Source organism: Clytia hemisphaerica, unplaced genomic scaffold (assembly GCF_902728285.1).
Source record: "Clytia hemisphaerica strain Z4C2 unplaced genomic scaffold, Clytia hemisphaerica genome assembly, whole genome shotgun sequence".
NCBI classification, from domain to species: Eukaryota; Metazoa; Cnidaria; class Hydrozoa; order Leptothecata; family Clytiidae; genus Clytia; species Clytia hemisphaerica.
The window spans coordinates 1223988-1245852 of record NW_027103262.1 but is presented as its reverse complement, the minus strand read 5'-3'; the positions used below and the strand labels follow the sequence as shown (position 1 = coordinate 1245852).

General features: G+C 36.7%; 1 protein-coding gene across 1 annotated transcript in view; it reads right to left on the bottom strand.

Annotated features, from left to right (window-relative positions):
• Window positions 1-21865, bottom strand: part of LOC136800286 (A disintegrin and metalloproteinase with thrombospondin motifs 9-like) — a 28156-nt gene that overhangs the window by 2803 nt on the left and 3488 nt on the right. Inside the window, exons 4-26 of the mRNA XM_067056912.1 lie at window positions 19966-20189; window positions 17419-17502; window positions 16689-17016; window positions 16260-16289; window positions 15536-15768; window positions 14110-14214; window positions 13121-13582; window positions 12678-12795; window positions 12130-12225; window positions 10359-10525; window positions 9465-9718; window positions 8908-9136; window positions 8347-8517; window positions 7795-7959; window positions 7163-7387; window positions 5794-5958; window positions 4575-4934; window positions 3861-4043; window positions 2569-2739; window positions 1919-2064; window positions 1612-1804; window positions 1032-1208; window positions 251-707 (exon numbers count right to left, since the gene is read on the bottom strand). Of these exons, the coding sequence (XP_066913013.1) occupies window positions 251-707; window positions 1032-1208; window positions 1612-1804; window positions 1919-2064; window positions 2569-2739; window positions 3861-4043; window positions 4575-4934; window positions 5794-5958; window positions 7163-7387; window positions 7795-7959; window positions 8347-8517; window positions 8908-9136; window positions 9465-9718; window positions 10359-10525; window positions 12130-12225; window positions 12678-12795; window positions 13121-13582; window positions 14110-14214; window positions 15536-15768; window positions 16260-16289; window positions 16689-17016; window positions 17419-17502; window positions 19966-20189 (4743 nt within the window). The remainder of the gene's footprint in view (window positions 1-250; window positions 708-1031; window positions 1209-1611; window positions 1805-1918; window positions 2065-2568; window positions 2740-3860; window positions 4044-4574; window positions 4935-5793; window positions 5959-7162; window positions 7388-7794; window positions 7960-8346; window positions 8518-8907; window positions 9137-9464; window positions 9719-10358; window positions 10526-12129; window positions 12226-12677; window positions 12796-13120; window positions 13583-14109; window positions 14215-15535; window positions 15769-16259; window positions 16290-16688; window positions 17017-17418; window positions 17503-19965; window positions 20190-21865) is intronic.

Genomic DNA, 21865 nt, shown 5'->3' with positions numbered 1-21865 from the left:
AAACAAAAATAACACATTATATCATTTTTAGTTCAGTATACTCTTTGCATTCATAGCTTAAGAAGGCAAATATATCTAATAATTTAAGCTTTTTTGCGAGAATCTAAAATAGACAGACTACCTGAATGGATTTCTTCGTCAGAATTTTACATGAAATTTTAACTGGATCTGTTTATTCGCATAATTTTCAAAGGGTTACAGCCCATGATGTATTTATATTCCCTAAGAAATCAAAATCTAAACGACTTACGTATTAGTGTCATACGTTTGATGTCGATTCTGACTTTCTTGAAGAACGTGACGCCGGACGCTGGATAGTCTATGCAATCTTCACATTCTTGTTGACGGCGTCCGTTATTCGGACACGAGCGGCCGTTCCGTAGTCTCTTACTAAAGATTTCCGAATAATTCTCACGTGGGTCTGATTTTAAGGTGATGAATTCTTTTGGGTTGTTCCGGTGCATTCCTTCGCAGAATATGGATAGAGTACCTCCCGGAACTTGTAACGTGTGTTCACCGTCGAATTTGATATCAAAGTCACGCTGCACGTCACGACACGATTCACGCGGACACGAATGCGTATTGCAGACTTTTAACACGACAGGCATTGTATTTTTGGGGCAAGAACTATCCAAAACTGTGTTGTTCCGGCGATCAACACACCGAACGTCACGCCGGACTTCACCGATGCCGCAGCTCCGTGAACACTTAAATTGAAAGAAAGAATAATGGTACATCATTGAACGCCAACATTGATGGAATTCAAAATCATAGTTAGGTTAATCTTGAATATATCTATGTAGTATTGGGTTTTCGATGCGAGTTTTTCGCGAGTTTTTGGATTTAAATCTATGACGTGAAAACTCGTGCCATTGAAAACTATTAGAAATAAAGTCTTTGAACCGTAAAAATATGAATGGATCGAAAATGCCACTAACAAAAACTCAATGTTTGACCTCGCTAATTTCTAATAAAACTTTTGAAGGGTGAGTATCTTAATACATGTTTGGAAGCAAATAAAAATGGTATACCTTCAACCAATCACCGGCCATCCATCTTGCTTCTTGATCACAATTTCCTAAATTGCACTCTTGAATTGTGGGTAATTTCTTTTGTACATCACACGCAGTGTCGGGAAGTCTAGAGGAAACCATTCCTTGACAAAACACTTCACGTTCTTGAACACCTTTACCACACTTCTTTGAACACTGGAAAACAAGAATACAAATTTATTTATAAGAACGTCTGAAGAATTTGAAACTTCGGATGCTTCTTAACTTTTGGGTTTTGTAGATTGGAAATGTTGTTAAAAAGTTCTTATTTTCACCATTTTGAGTATTTTGTTGAAATATCTAAGAAATGATTTGCAAGGTCCGCAAAGCCTTACATATTTTCTCAGATTTTCTTACTTCGAGCCTCAAGTTGTTCTTACCCTGTTCTTATCTTAAGAGTTAAATTGAGATATTTTTATCCTATCATTTAACATATTCGACCCATAGCTTTCGTGAAATCCAGTCATTTCAGACTAAGAAATATTCTTAAATTGTTCTTATCTTTTGTCCTTCTTTTAATAATAAAAAAAATTTAAGTCAAGTCAAATGAAGTTTTTACCTCAGTCCATGGCTCAGCTACCCATTCAGGAGGACATGTACCCATAAAGCATTGCTCGACCATTTTGGGCATTCGTCCTTTGCAAAGAGTATCGTTAACAGGGCGTCCCGCCTCATCAATGCAATCAACGCCACGTGCTTTCAGAGAATAGCCACAAGAGGCACCACAGTTTCCCCATTTACCGACTTTCCAACTGAAAAACAAGCAAAAATGTCAGTGTACGAGTAAATTTAGCGAAAAACAACTTGAGCTAAATTTTCTTGTTTAAGCATATATAATCCTCACCGTGTGATTCGAAAAGTCTTACCTATAAACTGGAATTCGTACACAATTTTCATGATGACATTCTTGTTGCTCAATCGGTTTGGTCTGTAATCTACACGTTGATGGGTCAACTAACTCGTGATCGCGTGCACAATAAACATTACGCTGTTGAATGCACGTGACGTCACACTATGAAAAGGAAGAATGGGTATGAATGAAATCATCAAATTTGATAAGCAACTTCAACCAATAGAAAAGCTCAAAGCTCAATCGTCTTTTTTAATGGAGATATCCGTTATACTTAGGCGTAGAATTTATTGCTTTAAAAGTTTATTTGTCAATTGTTGGCAGAATCAGGTAAGCGCAGCGATTGTCCTATCCTTAGATAGTGAACCGTCCTGGATAAGATATGTCCTGTCCATCAGAAGGACATCTCTCACATCTGTTATTATACATCCAAGCTGGCACGCAACGTTGCTCCGACGTTTATCTGATGTCCATGCAACGTTGTAGATGTAGATGTAGATGCACGTTGAAACTACGTTGTGTGCAAGCTTGGATTGAAGTCGCTTGTAGAACGAAATTCTGATTGTTATGGTCGATTTTAAAGTAAGACATTTCACTTCAACAAGACTCGATTAACATAAACCATGTCATTATCTTACACCATGATTATCAATAAATCATTCTTACCTCACCCCAATCTTCAGTCTTCCATAAAGGGCACGCGGGGCGTTCGCATGCTTTTTGGAGATCAGGTTTAGGATCATATTTCAGACAATTAGTTTCAGACGAATCGTGACCATCTTCGTCGTGACATGTAACATGACGATATTGGAAACCGTGACTGCACTGTACATTGCACTATTAAAGAAGATATAAACAGTGAAATCTCACTTATTGTAACAGATACGTAGATTTCTTCTATTCTTGATATGTGTAAATCAAGATTACGTCATTTTTTATATCGGAAACACCCGAAAAAACCAAGCGTTTCCGATAGAAAAAATGACGTAATCTCCCGGGGGGGCACTGGGTTTGCGGACTGACGGTATGTGCGGGCCAAAAATTGGCTTTTAAAATTGCACCCTTACAGTGCAGTAAAAATCAGTGAAAATCATACCCTTAGAGTGCATTTTCCCCCAAATTTTCCATCCCTTTGGTGCAAAAATGGTCAAAATTCTAGCAATTTTGGTCAAAATAGCTAGATTTTTCAAGAATTTCCTGAAATTTCTACCCTTACAGTCCATCTCTAGTTTTTCCGACCCTTACAGTGCATTTTAAACATATTGGAAAAGGTACCCTTAGGACCCGCACATACCCGTCGGCCCTTTTGCCCAGCTGCCCCCCCTGGGCGTAATCTCGACTTACTCATATCAAAAATTGTTTCATTATTGTTACCACAAATATACCTAACTTGATTGATCAAATTACAGAGAGATTTGAACTATAGAAAGAACTTTAGAAGTTTCGTATAATAATTCTAGCTTCTATTTCGTAGATTTCATCTATGCTTCAAACAACTAATTTTCAGTCCCTGTCAAGGAGAATTTCTACTTTAAAACTCTTTCTTTAATTAGAATCTCCCTGCAATTCGAACAAACTAGGTTCCGTGTTAAGTTCGAACTATGAGCAGTTAAAGAACCACGATGTTCGTGACAATAATTTTGAGCCACCAGTTCAAGCTCTATAGATAATCAAATTAGAAGCAGCGGGTCTGTGGACCCTATTGGTGAACAGAAAAAGACTAAATTATGTATAGCTCCCATAATATAAACCAACTTTAATACAGTGGAGTTTCTATGACTCGAAAACGCACGGGGAACACAAACTTGTTCGAGTAAAGGAAATTTTGACTTATTGAGTAAGGACAAGCAAACTTTCTCGAGTTAAAGAGACATTCGGGTGTAGAGGTTTGAGTTAAAGAGACTCCACTCTATAAAATTCTTTTTAGGAGACTTATTTTTTGATATTTCAAAATTTACCTCTTCCCAACCAGTGGTGTGCCATTTATATTGTTGTTGACATGGCAATAATTCACACGTCCTGTTGGTCAATGGTTTATGTTGGGCGTCACACCCTTTATTTGGGAGAACACGCCCATCTTCTAATTGACATACTACGAGACGTAATTGTAGACCTTTTCCACAGCCACGCTCTGTTCGACACTAGATAAAGAGAAAAGAGAAATTAGAAATCATGTTATATGAAGGCCAGAACCACTGGTGCCTTGTATAAGCAATATAACCATTGTCCGTATAAAAAAACCCGGTTTGGAAGCCTTTTGTTTTTTCCATTGTTTCTTACTTGAACTTCCATTGAGAAATTAGTTTGTTTGCCTCACTTTTTGATCACGTGATTAAATCTTAAACCAATCCCAATAGGAGTACTTGGTAACGTGATCAAAAACTGAGTAAATCGATTTTCGTCTTTTAATAATAACAAAGGAAAAAAAGCTAGCAAAAAGTTAAAACAATAAGCTTCCAGACCAATATTTTTTATAAGGACTATGATATGACACGTGTTACCTGAAGTGGCTGTGCTTTGTTTCAATCAACGATCATCTCGCATTGTATGGAATGGATGTTATGGACGTTAGATGGACATTTTATTGAAAATCGCTGCTATCTCAGTAAACACTGAATAACCGACAGAACTCTGGGGACAAGATTGACAAAAATATTAACAAAAAGAATTACCGGAGTCCATTGACCATAGTTCCATCCCGGACATGCTCCTTTATTGCATTCCATGATCGAAATTGGTTTCCGGCTCTGTTCGCACTCTTCGTGGTTCGAACATTCAACGGACCTCGTTTGATGTCCAACACCACACGTAGTGGAGCATTCTGACCACATGGTGACGCGCCAATGGGAAGCGGTCGCCCGCGCGACAGGTGGCGGATCATGAGCCATAGCTTCAGGACAACGGTGCTGATTACACCGACGCCTATCGGAAGGTTTTTGAGACGGATCACATTGCATGTTGGAGACGATAGCGCCGTTAAATCCGCACAAAACAAGCCTCGTTTGCGTGCCGTTTCCACATGGTAGTGTACACTGTAATTAACAAAAAGGAAATTTAGATAAAATCATTTGACATATCTCCTACCATTTGCTTAACCCTTTAAGTGCCATTGTCGGGTATACCCTGTAATGCCCAGTTTGAATTAGAAATTGTCATTTTTGTCTAACTCGTAAGATTGGATTGGGCTTCATGGTCAAGCAAAAAAATCAAAAGTGAGTCTTTTCAGTGAGATTTTAATCCAAAAAGTAAAAAAAAATACTAAAATTTGACAAAAATCCACTTTTTTAAGATTTTGACCGTTTTTTGACCATTTTTGGTCAACGAGTGATCCAAGAACCTCCAAATTTAGATCTGCTTTTCTTGATTCTGTCCTCTAGCAATTCATTTGAAGTTTTACTGGGTACCTTTCCATCATTAAGGCAGGTCCGGAGATATAAGCCTTTAAAGTTTGAACTAGCGATTTTCTTTAAAAAAATGACCGTTGCACTTAAAGGGTTACAGTAAAGACAGTATTTTTAAACGAAAGAAAAGAACAAATTTCTCAGCTCTAACGCCACGCAAGCACAATGTCGTAAAAGGATTATTATATTTATAATATAATGCCAAGCCTTGATATTTTATGGCATTCGGTTCAAACATTGTAACAAAAGCAAAAAATAATGGAAAGGTATGAATTGTCGTTACACACTGATATTATCCTGTAACAATCATCGTATTATCATATTATCATATTATTACTGTATATCAACCTCTTTCCCTGCGTGTAGTTTTTTATGCTTGCTGATAGCGCTAAGCCTGGAATACAACGGGACGAGGTTGACTGTATATTACTGTATTACACAGATAAAAAAGATCAACAAAGTCAACAATGTGAAACTTAAAAATACTTACCTTACTCCAAGCACCGTGTCTCCAGAAAGGACACGGAAAAGTGTTACACAATTCACGGCTGACTGGCTTCTTGGATGGATCACAATAACTATCGGTCACGATTGCATTGTTAGACACACAAGCTGTTATACGCTCACGATATCCGTGACCGCAAGTGCGTGAACACTGGAATGAGAAAAATAAACAAAAAATAAACGTAAAGGTAGAACTATTTTAGGGCTATTAAGGGCTCTGACCATAGTCCAAAAGTTGATTTTGGTATTTGAACATAAAAGTTATATTTCAGGTTCCTTAACTCTTTTAACAAAGAATTGCCTTTATAAATTGCTTTTTAATCGAATCCCTTAAGAGTAATTAAGAATTTAATTGCAAAAATGACGTTATGAACTTTAAAAATATGTTAATAATATGTTGCATCACCCTCTTTTACAAAAAGTGCTTAGTTTTAATGGGTAATTAACTTTTTTGTTCCAAAATTTCTTTACACTGTCCGCAAAGAATTGAACTATTTTAAATTTTGCGGAAAATTTTTCTAAAAAGATGTGTCAAAAGTTATGACTGTTTTTTTCAGCAAAATCCAGATGAAAAATTGATGAAAAACCACTATTTTGAAGATTTCGAGACAAAGAAGCATTTACAAAAATTTTCCGCAAAAAATTTTATTGTTCGGTAAAAGATACACCATCTACTGCGAAAATTTTTTCAAAATGTTTTTTCTTCACCGAAAATAAGCTCTTCAAAGTTGAAATACTCTTCCTCGCAAAAATCTTCATTTTCTTCTTCATCAAATTTATTCAATGCAATTTTTGAATTTTCAGATTCAGGAATAGTTTGTCTAACAGAAAATGTATAACATGCCATAGTTTTGTTGGTTACATCAGTCAGAAAACACATTTAAAACACGGCAATTATGAAAAATTCACTATGGTCAGAGCCCTTAAGCAGCCAAAGATTGTTCCACTGTGCGAATGCTTTAAGTTACCTCCAGTAACAGAATATATTTTTCAGATGTTTCCATCTAATTTAAAGGGGAAAATTTAGTCTGGTAAAACTTATAGTCGAGCAAAAACATTAAAGCAGGAAAAATCTTGGGCATAATTCCCTTGAAGTTGACCAGAAGGGATTTTGTTGGAAAAAACTTCATAACTTATCACTTACTAATTTTCCCCATTTAAGATAAAAGATGATGTAATAAATCTTATCTGGTCTGACAACTGGGGGTAGAGATCAAGGCTTGTATACTTTGTTTTTAGAATTGATTCATTTCTGTGATGACATTTTTGAAGAAATATATCGCATAGTCTATGGTCTTGTATTAAATAGATTCATCAAAAGAATAATCACACCACAGTAAAACATAACCTCTTACCTTGCCCCAGGCTCCACTCAACCATTTGACGTTCAAAAATTTGGCACTTTCTCCAACAGATTCTTGGGTTAACTTGACCTTCAATTTGCATGCTTTTTCAAAACATCTACGTCGATCAGAGGGTCTTTCAACAGCCTCACACCTTTCTTCGTCTACGATTTGTCCGGTAGTGGTCTGGCAGAACACCTTCCGTGTCTGAGTACCCGTTCCACAGCTTCTTGAGCACTAGAAAGAGTGATCATGGTTAAGCAATATGGTTTTTCGCAACCGTAGTTGAGGATGACCCTAGGGATCCCTTTTCGATCACCGCCTACTCAGAGTGAGAAGAGTGCGCCCTACTCCACCCACTCCTTAACCTTGAAATCAATTTTGCCTTACTTACGGTTGAACAACCTTGCACGCCGTAGCCGAATGATCTATTGTTATGTTACGACCGTTTATACTATCATACGTGACGTATGACTTAAAAAATAATATCCATGTGGGTGCATTATAAGAAGACAAAATCTGATTCGTAACTGTAAATATACTTAAAAAAAATCGGAAAAAGTTAGCTGGGAGCAACCGTTTAATATTGGAAAATATAGGTCCAAGAGTCTTTTTGGCTGGGTTTTTTGTATTCAAGTACATACCGTCGACCATTTTTTAGTAGCCCATGAAGCGCACGGTCTTGCTTTACACGGTTTCGTTTTACTCGGTCGCCTAACCTGATTGCATTTATTATCCAAAACGGTACGGTCGTCGATCATACAAAAGACTTGTCTTTGGATCACGCCTTTGCCGCAGGTCACAGAACACTAAAATATGGAAAGTTAAATGAAATACAAAAATGTGAATAATCATAAATGAAAAATAGACAAATTCAGAACAGGTAGTTATACCTCGGAGCACGGATTGAAAAAATAAATCTTTTGAAAAGAATAGTGTGCTTTCTTTAGAATAGACACGTTTTCTTGAGATCACAAAATAGAAGCAAAGACAAAATACACCTGGGAGCCTAAGGTGCGATTTAAGAATTCACTGTTGCTTTTTTGCAGTCAATCCACAGTGAAAAGCTATTGAGAATTAATAAGGCATTGGAAGTTAATAATAGGCTAACGGAATCCACTAACAGATTAGTTCTAATACTATACTAGACCAGCGGTTTTGTTAGTAGAGGTCTGTGATTTAGACTACTAACTTACCGATTCCGACCATGCTGCGTGCCATTTCGGACAATGGTGTGTATTACACATGCGCGTTAAAGAAGCTTTATCAGTGGAATTGCAATTGAAATCTGCAGTGGTTGTGTTAGTGGTCTGGTCAACACATTTAGCGATCCTCATTTGGTGACCACCACCGCACATCACGTCACACTGAATGATAGATTAGAAATAAAAAATAGGTGGGTGAATTGGAAAAAGCTGAGAGTGTACTTAGAGGTTTTTCATGTTTCAAGTTACGTAACTTCTGCCATTAGGGATCGCCTCTACAGATTCAAACGTTTGCTTCCATAATGACGGAAATTAGGTAACTTAATAAAACATGAAAGACCTTTATTTAGTATTTTATTTATATATTTTAATGGGAAAGATAATTCTAAAGCTTTTTTAACCAAAATCATGATATCAACACTCGGATTGGGTTATAAGAACGACGCCGGCTCAGGGTTAGCCTGAAATTTATCATTAGCAACCACAACTGGATCAGTGTTAAATTGCAGGTGATATGACCTACTAGTACTACTAATTAGAGTAGCTACTTACTCTACTCCAAGGTGTATAAACCCATCTCATGCTTGTACATTTAACAAAACATGGGATCTCTGTTGGAGGGCGCTGGCCAATCTTTGCTTTACGACACTCGATTGAGGATAAAGCTTCGTCTTTTTTGTTGGATGTAGGTACATAAACTTTAGTACACATGGAAGTTTGCTTTTGAATCCCGTTTCCACATGTTTTGAGAGGTATACATTGACCTTTTTGTGTTCGCCACCTAAGATAGATGGATAAAATGAAAGTGAAAAGTGATAAAAGTTTCAACGTTTAAGATCCTACCAAAATACCACACATGATTATTCTAGAGCAATGCATTGAAACCTACGCAGTTAAGCAGGGGGATTCCACGATCATTTAAGAGGTTTTAAAGACTATATTCAGGTAAGAAATCCTTTCTCATTCCCAGGAATTAAGTTTATTTTCAAATTATATCATATTCAAATGATGTTTCGTTCAAAAAACCAATAGTGGACTTGTTCTTTATGTATGTGTGGGACATAGAGCTAATTTTCAAATCAAAAATCATCAGCTCATAGATAACTTACATAAGTTCACAATCAAAATTACACGTGCGATGACGAGCGACCGGTTTCGGCCGCGAGCATTTAGATGATGCCACGATTTGTCCGTCTAAAGAACGTTTACAAACAAAGTCACGTATTTGGTGTCCGTTGCATGCCGGGAAACATTCACTCCATCGTTGTTGTGGGATCCATTGGTAAGATTGTTGCTGACTGGAGATCGGGAATGTATACGAATATCGGATTTTCACGTTGTTAGTAGCAGCAATACTGAGAATCTTAAAAGAAAGATGTTTGTACAGTGAACTCTCGCTAGTTCGAACTTCTATTATTCGAATCTTTCTTTAATTCAAAATAATTCTCAGTCCTTGTCAAATGGAAAACCACGCAAAATACTTTCTATAGTTCGAATCTTTCTCTATGTATTGCCTGCAATATGTGCAGTTGACAAGTTGACACTCTCTCTAATTCGATCTTTGAGAGACCAAGCATTTCAGTCGAATCGTTAAAAAGATTCGGATTACAGAGAGTATTTTGTATGGATTTCCAACTGAGGGCACCAATTTTCTAGTTCGAATTACAGAAAGATTCGAATTATAGAGGTCCAAATTTGAGAGAGTTGAGTGTCCTATTATTCCTTAGCCGTGCAGTAGTGACCAGTGGTGACATTCCTCTTTGGAGAATGGGTGGCTATACAATTACTCTATACATTTGACGTCGTAAGACTTTTATAAACTCTAACCCAGTGAATGCCCTCCCATGAGGCTTTTGATGGCATAATTGTCAGATGTATCAAAGTGCCATAAGCCCTTTAACGCATCAACCAGAATAAAAACAAGCTAATTTTAGGCCAATTGGGTGTTGTGTAAATGCCCTGCTGGAATTCTGAAGAGGTTAGTTAAGACTGAAAATTGTTACCTTGACAGCTACAGGTGAATTCAAAGGTCCTGGCATCCAAATGGTTTCATTTTCAGAGTTGGGTCCGGAGTAATAGATACCGGTCCCGTAGGTCCAATAACGACGTCTTCCGAGAGAGATTCGCCAATCACCGTTGAAGATGTATCGCTCTTTGTGATCCAGTAATGCTAAGGATAAAACATAAAGAATACACCTATAAACCAAGGACTTCTGTAAAGTCCGAACGGGCTAGATGGTGTGCTTTAAGGGCTCTGACCATAGTCAGAAAATTGATTTTAGTATCTGAACATAAAAGTTATGTTTTAGATTCTTTAACACTTTTAACAAAGAAATGCCTTTATAAATTGCTTTTTAATCAAACCCCTTAAGAGTAGTTAAGAACTTAATTGCAAAAATGACGTTATGAACTTTAAAAAGACGTTAATAATATGTTGCATCACCTTCTTTCATAAAAAGTGCTAAGTTTTAATGGGTAATTAACCTTTTTGTTTCGAACTTTTTCCAAACTGTCCGCAAAGAATTGAACTATTTTAAATTTTGCGGAAAATTTTTCTAAAAAGATGTGTCAAAAGTTATGACTGTTTTTTTAAGCAAAATCCAGATGCAAAATTGATGAAAAACCACTATTTTGAAGATTTTGAGACAAAGAAGCATTTACAAAAATTTTCCGCAAAAACTTTTATTGTTCGGTAAAAGATACACCATCTACTGCGAAAATTTTTTCAAAATGTTTTTTCTTCGCCGAAACTAAGCTCTTCAAAGTTGAAATACTCTTCCTCGCAAAAGTCTTCATTTTCTTCTTCATCAAATTTTTTCAATGTAATTTTTGAATTTTCAGATTCAGGAATAGTTTGTCTAACAGAAAATGTATAACATGCCATAGTTTTGTTGGTTACATCAGTCAGAAAACACATTTTAAACACGGCAATTATGAAAAATTCACTATGGTCAGAGCCCTTAAGCTTTTCCAAGCGAGAAAAAGTCAAAATTTGATACCCCTTTTTTGACGTGTTTTGGTCTTAAAGTGAATTTTGACTTCAAAAGCTCATAACTTAGAACCACTGTACCAATCTTAAAAAGCTATATGCCAACTTTTAGGTTTGCCTTTCTTCTTGACAATTAAAAAAGAAGATAGTAAAATCTCACATTATTATTAACACCTTTAACCATCAAACCTTTTTAAATTTTTCCTGGTTGACAGGGTATGCCTTACCTACCTAAAAAGAGCTTAGTTTACTTATGTATGTATGTCTGAATCGAGTAAACGTAATGAATGTTTGACTCTGATAAACTTGAACACAACCCCTTTTTCATGCAACTTTAGTTTTAGGGGTTTTTAGGTAATTGTATATCAGACATTTTTTCGATAGAAATCTTTTTTTACGCAAAGGATACGTAAACATGCCAGATAGAAATTAGAAGGAGCACGACATAATCAAAAGTGTAACTTTTTTCATAAATTATACATATATTGTGATAATGGTTTCTTGTGTAGTGGCGAGACCAGTAGGCACTTTTTTCTCTCACAAGAACAATTTTATAAGAACAATGCTGAGCCTGAAATTCCTCAATATCAAGCAATTTAGGGGTTAAAGTAGTAAAAATTCGGTATAACGGTTAAAATACCCCAATTACAAATAAATAAAAAGAGGATATGAACAATTTGAACAGCCGAGCCTCAAAAGCAAAAGTTTATACTGGTTCTTATAAAAGAAAGTGTAGGTACTAAAACAGGGGGATAGGTGTAATAATATCGAAGTATGAAACTTACCTAAGAAATTGGTATCGTAATCACCAGAGTTTGAAGAGACTTGGACAACTTTCAATCGACTTGCTCCACGTGGTACACGAACAACGCTGTTATAACCTGTCAGTGAAAATGAAAGAATTATTTTTACAGTGGTCAAAACAAGTTTTCTTATACGAAAATGAACCTTTCACATTAAAATTAACCCAATTTTGTCGGAAGATTTACTCATACTGTGCATTTTCATTTTCATTTTCAAAATAGTCAGAAATTCCCGAAAGTTTGTCCAAAGAACTTCGTTTTTGTCACTATCTGCATTTTGCATTTTGGTAAGCCTTAAAAACGGACCCCTATTTTATTGTTAGAGTAGGCAAAAAGGGAAGAAAATCTTGGCTTTGAAAAGATTGAAAGAAGTCATTACATTCCATTGAAGTCAAAGATGACAGTACATTCACTTTAGTACATTACAACATGTTACCTACTGATTCGCAATTAGAATAGGTAGGGCGAGAAGTAGGCCGTATTAACCAGAGCTAAAGGACACAAAAAGTTTTTGAATGATAAAACCTCACCCATTATCGTCTCTTCCTTTGTACCAGTAAAAATACGACATGCTGAATTATCTCCTTTGCACACTCCACATTTGTCTACTTTGGCGTTTGAATCCAGAACATTGTCACATCCTGCAGGCTGAAAGACAAAAACAGGGAGAGTCAAACGCCTGAACAATACAGAGGTGTTTCAGATTCGGCTAAGTTTCACCACCTCGAGAAAGCTGCCTGAAAGAACTTTATAGTTTGATTAGAAACTTAAGTTTGCTAGCTAACAGTTCGTATACATCATTTCTCGAGGTAAAAATTATTTTCAAACTAAGTGCGGATTATAATACAAACTTTTTCGAAATTATTATTGAGTTTTCTTAACATGCCGTAGGGCCAAGAAAGATTTCTCCCGGGTACGTTAACTTAGGACGATGAAGAAAAAAAACGAAAGTAAAAAATTCACATAGCCTTACCCTACATTTTCCATCCACACATTTATCGTTCGACCCTTTCCGACATTTAGTTCCATCAATCACTTTCGATTTCAGCTGATAAAAAATACCTGATCCTTTAATCTCGCAAAACAATTTACAACTATCTTCAATATTTAATCCGGAATGTTTCGGAATCCATTCTGGGTTTTTTGGGAAATCGTGAATGTAAAGATCTTTACCATTGAAGGCCGCGCACTGTTCCTCGCGGAAGTCAACGGTCTGGTTTTTACAGGTCTGCGTATTACACGATTTGTATTTTCGCCGTTGTCCAATGCAATAATCACCGTTATATGATGGTTTCGGGTTGTCGCATTCCCGGGTGGCGTATTTTATACCGCCTCCACATGGGCGTGAACATTGATTGTAAGCGCCCCACGCACCCCAGTTTCCATGGACGGGCTTGAGTTTTTCACGATGCCTGCAATGTCCTTGTATACACCACTGAGAAGGGGGAAATCAAAAAAGAATAAAAATGCAATCACATTTAAATCTTCAATTCTTTTAAAACAACTACAGTGAAGTCTCTTTAATTCGAACTTCTACAACTTGAATCTCTCCTTAACTCGAACAACTTTTATGGTTCCTTCAGTTAACAAGGCCTTAATAACCTTTCTCCAATAACTTGACTTTTCCTAATTCGAACAAAATTTGGGTTTGTCATGCATGTTCGATTTACGGAGACTCCACTGCATTTATTAAGGGTTTATTTCTAGGCTTTGGCGAAAAAATAATTGACCTTACTAAAGTTAAAAATTTTGCTAAAAAGTTTTCCCAGTATAATAATTTACTAACAATCGCAAACAGCCAACACAATCTGAGTGTACTTGATTGTGGAGAGAGGGTCTCTAAAACGCAATTTGTCGGTTCATTCGACTTCTGACCCTGATCGGATGTCTTTTAAATGATAATAAATTTCAGGTTTCGTTGATTTTTCCATTATGGATGTAAAATCAACTGAATATACTGACCTTATTTTTGCCACAAGTGGTTCCATCAGCCCATGGCATATTATTGGTTTTACATGATTTTCTACCCCTCTGATAACACTCGCACCATAGTCGGTCACACTTGTCCTGGAAAATGTTTGATTTAAAATAATGATTCTTGAGATATTACAAGTATGTAAACAAAAACCCCTTTTTATTGCTAAAACGGTTGATGCGATGGGCAGGTAGTGACTCATTTATTCTTATACTTTTGCAATTCTAACTCTGAAGCATGTAGAATGACCACCATCTAGCTTGGAAAGTCGACCCGAAAATGTCAACATTTTGGTTCATCCTTTATCATCTGGATAATGGTTTAAACACTTAATCTTCATTGTTTTTGATGGTAAAAAGAAGGAAAGATTCGTACTTAAAAGTCGTCGATATTGCCAAAAATTCAAAGGTTTCCAACACTGCACATTGGGCTGCAATCCGTGCCATAATATATTTGCACTTTTGGCTAATTTACCATTTTTTGAAAATTGAAGTTCGAGCGAGAATGTCAATTTCAGGCCCTCAACTTGATTTCATCGATTATTTCGATCTGGGAGGGATTTATTGGTTTCTAGGCTATATTTCAAGCCCTACTGGACCAGTTTTAAACTTTTGGATCCTCAGATCCTAAGGTCCTAAGTCAGAGTTAAAACTCTACCCTTCGAACCTACTTTAGAGCACTTACAAATCGATTGTGGTTTCAAAACACCCCGGTGAATTTCCCTTTTGTGCCAAGTATTTTGTCCCTGATTGTCTTTGAAAATTAAAAATGCCGATTTCTGCTCTGCGGGGGGTCTAAAATTAGGAGAAAACCCCTTAAATGTGAAAAATAACCCTTTTCCGACCATTTTGAGGCATTTTCATTAGGTCAAAATAAATTTTTTGTGAAATATTTAACTTTTTGAAAAGGTGCAATTTACGAAAATTCAAAAAGGTGAAAATTTCAGAAAATTTTGACTTTTTTTCAAGTTTTAGCTCCTAAAATTGACGAAAGGAGGATTTTGAGCCCGAAAAATGGCTTGAAACTTGAAATTAGACCCCCCACTGAGCAGAATTTGGCATTTTTCAGTTTCTGAGACAATCCGTGCCATAATATATTTGCACTTTTGGCTAATTTACCATTTTTTGAAAATTGAAGTTCGAGCGAGAATGTCAATTTCAGGCCCTCAACTTGATTTCATCGATTATTTCGATCTGGGAGGGATTTATTGGTTTCTAGGCTATATTTCAAGCCCTACTGGACCAGTTTTAAACTTTTGGATCCTCAGATCCTAAGTCAGAGTTAAAACTCTACCCTTCGAACCTACTTTAGAGCACTTACAAATCGATTGTGGTTTCAAAACACCCCGGTGAATTTCCCTTTTGTGCCAAGTATTTTGTCCCTGATTGTGGGCATTAGGTGAATATAACTTACCACTAATAGACAGTCTGTGGAATTCTTGCCATAAACCAACTGGCATTGTTGTTTTCTACTGAACAATTCACCAGGCAACTTCAACGGCATTTGATGGTCAATTTTCTTGGATGGTTTATCCAATAGACATAAAGCATCAGAGGATTCAATGAATTCAGTGATGTATTTACGGGAACATGAGGACCACGTCCATGTCTTGTATTTGATACTGAATGTTGGTGTCATAATGTGTACTGAGGAATACAAGAGGGATAGGATACGAGCATAGGCCATTTCACAGTCGCAAAGCGTAATGGGTAATCAGGACCACTGCGCGCTAATAACGACTTACTATTGGTCCAAAGTTTTGAAAAAAATTGAAGATTTTTGCGTCTAGCCAACGGGAAGCCGTAATGGAGGCGCAATCAGTCCTGATTACCCATGATCCATTTCGACCGTGAAATGGCCTATTGACTTTAAAGTTGAAGGCTAGAGAGTAATCCTTAACCTTTCTCAGGTAATAAAGAAATGAAGCTTTTAGATTATCGCCTTGGATTTATTCTAGCACTTTCTTTGTTTTTACCCCGTATATTTTTCGAAACCTGGCGATAGATTTTATTTTCAGTTCGGCGTTTGTGTGAAAACCACGCAGGTCGTGCGTTTAAAATGCGAAATAAGTGGTTTCATTCCCCATCCAAGAAATTCCTCTCTTGGGTTTTAAAATAAATGATTCTAAACGACTTACTAAATAATGTAAGTCCAACAAAGAATTCGTCTGAGATTGAAATGAGAAATCGAAAACAAATTTGACATCTTACTTCAACAGGATAAATCGGTTTTAAGAAACTTGTCCCGTAGATTTTTAACCCCCATCGGAAATACAACCCTTAAAATTTTTACCAGTATTGAGAGTCCAAATTTAAGAAATACACGAGAGCAGCCACCGGCTAGGAAGTATGAAATTTAAATACAGCAAGTTTGGGCAAATTTTTCTTCGATATGCTAAACTTTCTATTGAGACGGGCAAATCTACGCTTGTTTCAGGTAGAACATAGGCTGTTGGCATTCTCCAGATGGGGGGGGATAGCGGGTTTGTTTTCCTATATATTTCCTATATATTGAGATCTTGTAGAAACTAGGAAATAGACTACTATGAAAAATTTAAAATAGGTACCTTGATCGTTGAGCTCATTACAAGTGTTGGACTCTCCATCATGAGGTGCGTTCAAAAGATGACCAACTTCATGTGCAATCGTAAAAGCTACGGAAAGACCGTTATCTTCAACTACGGAACAACTTCGAACCGGATCACAAATACTACCTAATTCTGCAAGACCGAGCGTTTCACATTTATCATCACCGGAACAAAGGTTATTCCGGGTGACAAGGATAGCGGTATCGAAGTGTTCCGGGTGTCCATTGTTTCCTTTGTTTTGTAATTGTTGCCACTCGCAAAAACTTTTGAGCGACTTGGACGCATTTTTTGTGACGTTCAAACCATGCTGAAATCGAAAGTGAAACTTTCAGACAAAATGATTTTGTAATTTGATCAACGAAAAGCTATGAAAAATTCTCTACAACAAAGGACAAAACTGAAAGCAATATCCAAAGATCCCGTCAACTTCTAGAGAAAGTATGACCTTAGTTAGGTAATCCCTGCACCCACTGATACTATTCAATAAACAATGTTTTTTATAAGAACTATCAGAAATTTTGGCTTAGTTTCGACTGAATTATACTGCTTGATTTTCAGGCTTAAAATCGGCATGAGCTTAGTAGAATTTCTGAAAAATCTTGTTCTTAGGATTTTGACGAAATTCTAGCCTCGTGTTGACGGTTTTTCGGAATTCTACCAGCGAATCTCGTAATCTCGTAACCTCTTATAATCATGAAAAAAAACTTACAGGGTTTTTCTTTAGGATGATCAGTTTGATGACGGACACATCGACGTAATTGCCAATCGATTGATCTTTCATCAATGTTGTTACCTGGTAATAGAAAAACATACGAAATTGTTAGACAAGAGCTGCAAAGACAGAGATTTCAAACACATCTGGCTAATATCTCGAGTATACAGTTGCCTCTCTCTTAGATTCGATCAGCAAGGGGGTAAGACTTTTCTTTGGAAAAAAGAGAAAGATTAGTTGTAAATAAACGTGTTTGGAAATTATATTTGATATCAAAATCGTTCCTTGATAACATTGGTTTGTAATAATTCAGTTGGTTTTAAAAACTCCAATGCCAGCCAGCTAGACTGTCTTATGAGCAAAACATAACACGAAAGGAATGAGGATTCGAGCCGGGAATTCCTGGTTGGTGGCGGGGCGGGCGCTTCAGAATTTTGTCATATCTTTGCGTAATACCGGGGAATATAAATATAATAATATCCTATATATTCGATGCTCAAAACCTAGATTTTAAGTAGTATATTTTTAGTACGGCTAAGCTAAGGCTAAGCTACTTGTTAGTAAGCTTTTATCTGCGCCATATGCGTTCCATATGGCCTGCGTTTGTAAGATGAGAAGTATTTATGGCTTAGAGGCTTCTCAGTGTCATTGGATCTTTTAGACCATATGACTATTGATGGACCATATGTTATTAAGGGAATGTATAACCTAGACTATGTTATAGTCTAAGACGAATCATTATCAAAGAAAAAACCCAAAGCCGAAGAAAATTCGCAAACGGGTTTTTTTGCCGAAAAGAGTTTACAGTCGGTAGAGTTGCCAGTCTTAGACTATAAGACGTTTCTTCGAAACTCTCCCGCCGATTTTTTTCCGTATACCACCATAACGCCATACCGCCATTTTCCCGCCTTTACTATCACTGTAACGGACGATAACATCGTCTATGTATAACCTTGATACTACCGTTGACACGTTAGTGTTCATTCAAAAACAACTTTATATAGTATACGATGGAAGGAATAAAACCTGTCATCTTTATTTCTTAAAGAGGGCATCTGCCGAAACCACGGAGAAGTTTTTAAACAACCCCTAATAATGAAGTGAAAGCCCAAGTAAAACTGTATTAAAAGAAAAATTTTTGGAATTCCTCTACAAGCTAACAGGGTATTTGCGGAGACCTCAAAACTTCCCAAAACTAAGTTTGGAAACTCTCTTTTTATCCTGTAGAACCTCAAACATCACACAACGTCAAAATAACATCCATTGGTGAATGTTGAGCTAACGATGTGTGTGAGATAGGAAATGACCAAGATAGTTGTATGAAACAAGACTAGCTCCCGATTTTTTACGCGACACATACCGTCGGTTATAAACCGACTGCCCCTCTCCCCGGGGTTCGCTTTATATTGGATGAAGTCCACCGCACAAATCACTAAAATGGAGTATATACATAGAGGATAGAATGGGATTCAATACTTTCTAACTCTTTAATAGGCCATTTCACAGTCGAAATGGATTATGGGTAATCAGGACTGATTGCGCCTCCATAACGGCTTTCTGTTTGTTGGCTAGACGCAATAATCTTCAAAATTTTCCAAAACTTTGGACCAATAGTCATTCGTCATTAGCGCACAGTGTTCCTGATTACCCATTACGCTTTGCGACTGTGAAATGACCTATCCCAGCTGACACATAACGTTGTTTCAACGCTCATTTAACGTTATATGGACGTTAGGGACGTTAGAAAAACGTTGAAACAACGTTGTGTGCCAGCTGGGATGTAGAGGAAGGGGTTCATAAAGTCACATCACAATTTCTAAAAACATTTCGATCTATCGTTTTTTTGTGTGCAAAATCTCAGCTCCTTTTTGATCAGACCACCACCTTTAAAATAGTATTTTTAAACGAGCCGGTTTAGAACCCCTCCCCCTTTTACGGTTAAGCCCGGTAATATTAAGTTCTATAATGACATTAAGTTGGGTATTAAAAACTATTTTTATATCACGTACAGTATAATTTCTTGCTATGGTTAAAAGTATTCCGGATTAAGATTTCTGGTCGAAACGAAATGGCCTAATATCCTAAAATATTCTAAAAATGACTTTATTGAGCAGGAAACGGTTTGCAAGTTGTTTCAAAATACTGTACAAAGCCATTGCGAAAATTTCTTAAAAAGTACCCAGCAGTTGTCAGTTTTATTGTTGAAAATTCTCAACTGGTAGTAAACAAAGTTCAATCAGAAGTAGATTATCCAACATCAATTTATGTACCACGTACCTCGGCGAATAACCTTAAGGAGCTAGCGTAATTAGGGTCTACCGAGATTACCGATTACTGATTCTAAACCAAAAGACTCGAATCCCCGCTCTTTTCCATGTTTCGTGTAAGGCTCATTAATAACCATAACGTGTCAAAAGACCGTTTACAAGTCCTAGATCCTAGTCCTTAGTCCTAGTCCTAGTCCTTACCCAGCCATTCACGTAAAATATCGACTCTTTACTTAAACATACCCTTCCCTAAAGATAGAAACTTCTACAAACTTACAATAGCCATTATGGAAAGCAAATATCTTTGTAACGTTTCTTCTTTTCGTCCATAATATTCAAACATCGTTTCATCAGCTACTAAGAGTGTTTCAATGTGACGCTTGACGGATAACGAACGTCGTGCGCGCGACCGCCCGTGATGATCGAGCGATAATCGTAAATTACCATCTGTGTCGTAACTGAATTTGTATTCGTTTGGTAGTTTAGGGATTGCCCTGTTGCCTGAATAGTACGAAAAAGAAAGTCGAAAATTATTAATTTGTTATTAAGACCATGCTTGCACGCTACGGTTCAGTTTCGCTCTGAAACGAAATAAAGCGATATTATTGGTCCAAAGTAACGTAAAACTTGAATTTAACCAATGGAATGGCTTTATTTCGTTTCGCAGCGAAACAGAACCGTAGCGTTAAGGAGCGATGGCCAAGTGGCCAAAGGCGTTAGCGTCTTATACCAGGGGTTCCAGGTTCGAATCCCTGTTCTTTCCAATGTTCCGTTCAGTTCATAGATAGCTGAGCCGGCTGGCTGTGGACCTCGTGAAAAAAATCGAAAGACTGCCTAAAAGTCCTAGATTTGCTATCCACGTAGAATATCGACTCTATATTTCAATCTATAGCGTGCGAACATGGTTGTCTAAGCAATCATCGGCTGTATCGATAGGGGTAAAGTATTTAAACATTTTGTTTATGCCTTGAAATCTTAATAAGATCAAGTAAGAAACTTTTTTACGGATAGACACAACGTTGTTTCTAAGTTTATCTAACGTTGTTTGGACGTTGACTTGATGTTTTTGTGCCGGCTGGTTGTAAACTAGATTGAGAACATCACTGAGTCACATTCAAGACGATATAGGTCTTTCAGTCCAATCAAAAGCCCTAAATATTTTACTAATCAAGGCACACGAATATAATTCCCCTTTACTAAATCTGCGTAGAGGCCTAATACGTAATCAAGAATTTAGTTGTAGACTTTCTTAATACTACGATAAGCTCTTAATCGGAAATTATTAAAATGAAAAGTCAGCCAAGGATATAAAACCCCTATTTTTGTGGACTTTAATGAACTTTATTTGACGTTTTAAAATATCTCTGTTAGGTCATTTTCTAGCCTCTTTTGTTAGGGCCAGACCATTCTAGGTCTAGGGTTTATTTAACGTTTAACACGAGAGCTTAGTTGTCATATAAATTTATCGTATCTCCCTATCATTGACATAAACATTCTAATACCTTATATTGATATGTGAGAAGATTTAAAGAGGAACTTTTTAAGCCCAAAGTATTTAAAATGATAGACTTTCTAAGCTCTCCACGGATTTGAAAGTTTTTATCAAATTCAAATAAAAAGTGATATGGTGCGAGATATTTATCCGGCATGTTTGTTCCGTCATTCTTTAGGAGTTAGTAATTGGACCAAACTATGTTTTAGGGTGAAAATGGGTGAACACTTTGGTTATTGCGTTTATTGGTCTCAAAAATAACAATAAAGACATTGGGACCATGTCAGAACAAAAAAAATCATAGTTATGTTGTTCTGTAGTATGGTTTTGTCAAATTGAGGTCACCTTTTAGTGCAGTACTTTAAATCTAAAAGGGTTTTGGAAATTTCAAATCGCCTGTTGACTGTTGTAGGAAAGTGTTTATGAAAAGAAATATTTTCGCACTTATATCATTGATTTCCGCTAGTGTGGTTGTCAAGAGACTTGAACAACTTGATAACAATGTCTTGGTTGTTCCCCTATAAATACACTGAAAACCCCTCAAAAAATCTTGGACCCACTTACAAGGGGAAAACCAATTTGATGACCTGATGTCATGACTTATTCTGACACACATTATTTAGAAATCAAACTCTCTTGATCTGATAAAAATGTTTAGCAAAACCGAAAAACGCATTTATCTATA